This window comes from Cajanus cajan, chromosome 5, assembly GCF_000230855.2.
Source record: "Cajanus cajan strain Asha chromosome 5, NIPB_CcT2T_4, whole genome shotgun sequence".
In the NCBI taxonomy this organism is placed as follows: domain Eukaryota; kingdom Viridiplantae; phylum Streptophyta; class Magnoliopsida; order Fabales; family Fabaceae; genus Cajanus; species Cajanus cajan.
In genome coordinates this window covers 3,418,737-3,425,605 of record NC_138521.1, presented here as the reverse complement: position 1 = coordinate 3,425,605, position 6,869 = coordinate 3,418,737, and the positions used below count along the sequence as shown (strand labels likewise).

Genomic DNA, 6,869 nt, shown 5'->3' with positions numbered 1-6,869 from the left:
TTTAATTTCTATAAAATTAATAAGCTTTAATTTTAGTTTTATAAAAAAAATTATTTTTATAAAATTAAAATTATTATTTTTAGTCTTTATTTTTATATGATATTTTTAACTATTTTTTATTTATTAAAAATTTAAATAATTATCCTAAGTATTATTTATAATTATTATTAATATTATATTAATATTTAATATTTTAAAAGAAAATTATAATTTTTAAAATAAATATTATTTATCCATCTTAAAATGATCATTAAGGACTAAAAATAATTGATTTAGATTTTAAAAAGATAAAAAAAAAATATTTTATAAGAATCAAAATTAAAATTTAATCATTTTACAATAACAAAAATAATATTCATAAATTTTATATAAATAAAAAGAAAAAAAACTTTTAAAAAGATCAAAATCAAAATTATCAATTTTATAAAAACTAAAAATATATTTAAACCTATTATAAATTAATTTTGAAACATTTGAATTAGAACATTATTTTACACAAGCCCATGCATGGATTGCCGGGTTATATGTATATATATTATATATAGTATGAAGTGGAAGAGTAATATTCCTATAACATTTGAAAACAAAACTGATATTCTGAAACAAAATATCTGAAAAGGGCGAACATCACTTTCCTATGGTGAATATATATAAATACATATATTTTTCTATGATACAAATTTCACCAATTACATTTGCCTTATTATGCATATTTTTCATTAGGTCTTCATTTGGAGCGACATGCTGTTTCGCGGGGTCCAGCTTGCCTCGCCAACTGCACAAAAGAAGGAACATTAGTTTAACACCACATTGCCAAACACAACAATTTTACAGTACAAACATTTTTCTATACTCTAGACACCTGAAAATAAGCTTCAAGTTTCTTTCTCAGTGCAGCATGTTCTTTTTTCAATTGTTGGAAGCTCCTCATGCATCTGCATATTCAAGCAAAAACACTACCATCATTTTTAGGAAAATTTCTCATTGGCTCAGTGAAGCAACATTTTTTTTAATGTCATGTTTTTATAGAGATCAGTTGTTATATGATTAAAATAAAATATATAAGTGAGAGTAATTTTTATTTTATAAAATTAAGTCAAAATTCATATTTTAAAATGATTAAACATATTTTACAAAATATTTTTTATAAATTTTAATCTAATTCAACCTTACAAAATTAATTTATAAGATGAAATATTAAATATATTTTGTAAATATAGAAATTTCAAAATGCATTAAGGCTTCAGTTATGTTGTGGAAGGATCATTTATTACCCTTCTGCATTTCCTGCCCTGCAATATTCCCTGAACAAATTGCACTCTGCTTTCACCTTTTTGGCTCCTATGCTGCAATCCATTATAAAAGAAACAAAAGAAAGAGTTCAAATAATTAGGATTCTCTGTTGTGATAAAGCCAACACAGTATGTACCTGATGATACTTAAAATATAATTAACTCTAACTTATTAGTATAACTATGGTTAATATTTTCTGTTGGACTATCCTAATCCTATATTTACCTTGAACTGCTTCCTTTGAACTGATGCATAAGTGTGTCCAGCTTGTTGAAATCCAGATTCCTCTCTTTGCTACAAGCACAAAAATGAATTAACTCTATTTATCAATTTTTTTTCTTCAAAAAAGAAATAGGTCTAGAAAGTACAAAGAATGGTGAAGTTAGTTAACTTACAGAGCCTGCTCTATGCTTGAGATAAGCCGTGATGAATCACGGTAGTGAAGAGTCACAATTTCCTCAACAAAGTTAGGATTTGCATCATCCTGCAACTCTTCCAGTTGTATAAATTGTTCATCCAGCAATCCCTGCAGAGAAAAATATTCCAATTCACCATAAATTGAACAGTTATGGAGCTAACAGAACATTGCATAATAAATAGTATGCATTCCATTCATGTCTGCTATAACTGCACAAATGTCATCATCAGAAAGCGTGGATTCTTTAAGTTTAGCAGAATTTTCTTTCTCTCCATTATCTGTTATTAATTCCAATGCATGAATGATGCTTCCCTCATCAGTTACTGGTGCCATGAACAAAAACACAATTTTCCTGTGTGTCTTGTGATTTAAGGTAATCAGGTTATGAAGCAATGGAATATGTAATTTGCATTAACTACCAATTGACTTGACATTTCTTCCTCTGCTAATGAATGAGATTAGTGCACAAGCTAAAAAAGAGTGAAGAATGAAAAATGAAGGAAAGAAGAGGAGTAGAAATGTGTATATGAAATGACATAAATATCTCAATTAAAAAATATGCATAACAATAAATAAGGATATTTATAGTTTTTTATGCATTAATTTTTATCTTTCTCATTCTCTTTCTCAAATTAGAAGAAAGAATGTTTGAGTTAGCCCACCATTTTTTTTTCTTTTATTGTTTTCCTGGCTATCAAATGAGAGAAAAGATTTTGATAAACTTGTATTTTTTTTTCTTCCTTTCCTCATGTTTGAGACAAAGGTGTAAGGAGTAAATTGTTGTGTGCCATATCAGTAATCAGCTTATGATCTCCAACATTTGTGGTATGTTGCAAATTGTAGGAAAATAAAGTATAAAAGTGGTAGGAGGAAGGAAGAAGAACCTGATCAAAGAGGGACTGTTTCATTGCAGCAAGCTGCCTGCGGGAATGGTTAGTGTCCATGTGAATTGTGAGAAGAGAGTGGGGTGGGAATGCATGATATGAAGGTGGGGAGAGGAAGGGTTTTATAGGAGAGAAAAGATGTCAGGTGTCTAGGATCTAAGAAGTGAGAAGCACAAGACAAAAAGCTTCAACTTTTCCTTTTCATCATTCAAGGGTGGGCCTATTCGAATGTTGCATTGCATTTGCATTTCCATGCATTCTCTTTCGGACATTTCAGTGTCATATGGAAAGCTGCACTTCGATCATAAGCACTAATGGGGAGAGTATCTTCTTGAATGGTATTTGCACATTTTAATATATCATATCACCACTTCTATATTTTCTTCTCATGGATATACACAAATTGATGGATTACGTACTTGCGCTTTTTTTAAATTATAGCTTCAAAATATCCTACTTTATCATGCTTTATACTTATTTTCTAGTTATCTAAAAACCATAAAATTTATTTTTCTAGTTAAACTTAAAAAAGGTTCACAGTAAAACCATAGTTTTAAAAATCGGACCGGTCATCGAACCGGTTAAGGTACTGGGTCAGTGGGTCAAAGGTTGAACCGGTGGGTCACTAGTTGAACCGCATGACTCGATTTTTATTTATTTTTATTAAAAAGTATTCATATTAAATATATTTTATACTTATAAATTTTAATAAATTCATATCTTATTTTTAATTTTAATTTTTCTATCTTATTTAAAATTATTTTTATTTTTATTTTGTAAAAAAATACATAAAAAATTACATGTTAAACGGTATATTAATACAAATTAAAAATATAAATAATATGTACATATATAATATGCTTGCAATTAATATCAGAAAATAATATATGTAATATTTACATAGATATTGCATTATTAAATATATAATTTAAAATTAATAATATACTATAAAAGTTATTTAAGTTGTATATATTGCAAACAAATATATTAGAACAAGTAGTCATTGTTATATTTAATAAGACTCATTGCTTTTTCATTAAGAGATTCAATTTTCATTATTATTTTTTTGATTTATGGTCCCTTAAAAAATTAAAAAAAAAACAAAAGTGGTTGAACCGGTTTGACCCACCGGTTCACCGGTTGAACCGGAAAATTGACCGGTTCAATCCGGTTTGAAACGGGTCGACTGCATAACCGATCTAACTTCAGATTCGGACCGGCTGAACCACCGGTTCCCGGTCCAACCGGTCCGACCGACCGGGTCGGTCCGGGTTTTAAAACACCGAGTAAAACTGTCCTAATACTTAGTTTTCTTCATATAAGAAACTCCCCTAAAATCTTCTTTTTTTTTTTTCATTTACAAAATCTGGAATTTAAAACAATAAACATCAATAATTAAACCTTTATCAGTTTGAATTGCGAAAAGTTATTTATTTATTTTTTTAAATGGAATCCAAGCTCAAGTGAGGAGGTTATGTGAAATACTAATTATTTAGTGAGTTATTACCTAATAAAAACTTTAGGACCATCCAGCTCACGTTGTTTAAACTTGAGGTGAGGTATTGAGTTTGGGTTCTAATATAATTGTATTAAATATTTATATTTATATGGATTTATTTAGATAAATTTTTGTAAAAAATATTTTTGAAAGAGAAAAATAAAAATAAAAAATGAGATAAATTAAAAATAGTTTATGAATAAATTAATTTGTAAAAATTTTTTCATATAATTTTTCTAAAATTTTTAATTTATGTAAAAGTTTATTTATTTTTTCTTAAAAAATTTATCTAAACAAGTTTGATTGCTCCACTTGAATAAATATCATCTATGATAAAATACATGTCTTTTTATTCCCCCAAAAAAGACAGCTTTAGGATGAAATTCAATTTTTTATAATCATAAGATAAAAGTCTTAATTATTATTTTCGTAAAACTAAAAAAATCAAATAATCTACTAAAATATTTCAAATACGAGAGTAATGATACTTATTTTAACAATTTGTTTACTAACATCGGGTCTAGATAAATTCATTTGTGGATCATTTATTATTGAGTGATCACCAAATAATAAATTTGATGTGATTAATTAATTTTTTATATATATAAATTACATGTATTTTTATTAGAGAAATAATTTTATTCAAATCAAATTAAATAATATTATTACATATAATAAATTTTAAAAATACTTAACTATATTCTAATTTAGATTCGACTAATTCATGTTTTACGACAAAACAATAAACTTTTTTTTTTCTTCATACGAGTAAAACGACAGAATAATCTGATACTCTATCAAAGTATTTAAAATTCAAGTACTTAATTTTACAATCTTGTACAGACTTTAAGATATATTCATTTAGAAAAAAAAAACTGCAGTAAGACTAGGAATTTTTTTATAATGACCGGATGAGAATTGATAAGTGATAAAAAAAACATATATATATATATATATATATATATATATATATATATATATATATTTTTAAAGATAAGAAAGATTACAAAGATGATCGTAATGAGGAAAAAAAAAAAAAATATATATATATATATATATATATATATATGAGTTAATTACTTATACACTATCAATGTAAAACTTTTTTATACTGACAATCAATCATATCTTTTAATAGTGTCATATCATCTGTTTATTTAATAAAATAAAAATAAAATAAAACATATACACTGTCAATGTAAAACTTTTTTATACAGACAATCAATCATATATTTTAATAGTATCATATCATCTGTTTATTTAAGAAAATAAAAATAAAATAAAATAATTTAAAAAATATAATTGGTTATCAGTACATGAATGATTATATATATATATATATATCGTAAAGACTTTGTAATACATTTGTTTGTGCAAGATCATTTTTTTAAATTATAAATTTAGTTTTTATGTTAACATTAATATGAAAATAAATTTTACTGTATCTTACTCAATTTGAACAAAATTATTTCCAGTAAAAAATATGTATGATTTTTTTAAGAAAAACTAAATTTCTCTATTTTTTCTCAAAAATTTTATAGTTTTTTAGTTTATTAAAAATTAACTTGTGAAAAATGACCTAATGATAAAAATTCAAGTAGTTTATATGAGATTCTAAATTCGTGGATTGTATTGTTAATATATATATATATATATTAAGATCAGAAGGTAACTTTTGTAAAAATGATTAAAATTATTGTAATGAAAATTAAATTCAAGTTCACGTACTTCTACTTAATGAAGTAATTTTTATTTAATTAATCATTGTTTGGTAGAAAAGAAATGGGTGAGAAATATGGTAGAGAGAGTAAAAATAAAAAAGTAAAAATGAGAGAAATTATTTAATAAAAAAATAGAGAGAAAAAAAATTAAAAATAATGAATCTCATTTTTTTTATTTCTCTCTCTTATATATATATATATATATATATATATATATGGAGATGACAAAAATACCCGTACCCGCAGGTATTTGCAGGTAAAATCCGCTATGAATAATAAATAGATAGGCTAATTGGGTACCTGTAGATAATGGAGACGGATAATTTTTTACCAGTTTATAAACGGGGCGGGGGCGGGTATGATGATATTCATACTCGCGGGTACCCTTTTAATAATATTTCTTAAATATCTTAATTATCCTTGTACCACATAATCCTAAAACTATACTCTCTCATCTTTGTGATATGAGACTTTCACTTACTTGTGAGATTGATGTATTTTAAGTTATTGATTATCTTGCTTTTTTATTATTATTTCAACAAAATTAACATTAAATACAAGTTCAAAATTAACATTGAAATTTTATTTTTCATATTTCAATGACATTAAATATAAACTTAAAATTATTTGTAATATTTTTTTTTTATTTCTTAAAAAATTTATAAATATCCATGGATATCCGTGAGTATTCAAGAAATTCATGAATACCGGCTTAATGAATACCCGCGTGGATATGAGATGGGTATAAAGTCAATTTTCATCTAGTAGGGCGGGAACGTGTTTATTATTACTCGCCTCCATGAGACTCCATTGACATCCCTATATATATATATTATTTCTCACCTATTTTTTTTAACAAAATAATTAAATTTCAATTTTACTTTTTACCTATTTCTCTTTATTTTTTATTTCTCTCCATTGTAATCTTTTACATATGTTTTTCCCCTTTATCAAACAGGAGTTAAGTCTAGTGCTTCCGATCAAAAGGTATAAAATAACAAAATTACATTTGAATTCTTTTAATTAGAGCCGAAAAAAGTGAGTGTACGGAACGG

At 25.4% G+C, this 6,869-nt stretch overlaps 1 protein-coding gene across 1 annotated transcript; it reads right to left on the bottom strand.

The window, feature by feature from the left end:
• Nucleotides 1–565: 565 nt before the first annotated feature.
• Nucleotides 566–2,737, bottom strand: LOC109806790 (histidine-containing phosphotransfer protein 4). Its single transcript, XM_020369287.3, has 6 exons — nt 2,596–2,737; nt 1,689–1,819; nt 1,519–1,587; nt 1,275–1,346; nt 863–935; nt 566–775 (listed from the first exon to the last, which is right to left on the bottom strand). The coding sequence occupies exons 1-6, from the start codon at nt 2,653–2,655 to the stop codon at nt 728–730; spliced, it is 453 nt and encodes a 150-aa protein (XP_020224876.1). The 5' UTR covers nt 2,656–2,737; the 3' UTR covers nt 566–727.
• Between the last annotated feature and the right edge of the window lie 4,132 nt (nt 2,738–6,869).

What these genes read in the sequence shown, in the direction of transcription:
- LOC109806790 (XM_020369287.3), bottom strand. Translation starts at nt 2,655, where the DNA reads ATGGACACTAACCATTCCCGCAGGCAGCTTGCTGCAATGAAACAGTCC. An exon ending in TTCAAAGGAAGCAGTTCAAG is followed by an intron (nt 1,347 to 1,518) that starts GTAAATATAGGA and finishes AATGGATTGCAG; the next exon opens with CATAGGAGCCAAAAAGGTGA. An exon ending in AGGGCAGGAAATGCAGAAGG is followed by an intron (nt 936 to 1,274) that starts GTAATAAATGAT and finishes TTGAATATGCAG; the next exon opens with ATGCATGAGGAGCTTCCAAC.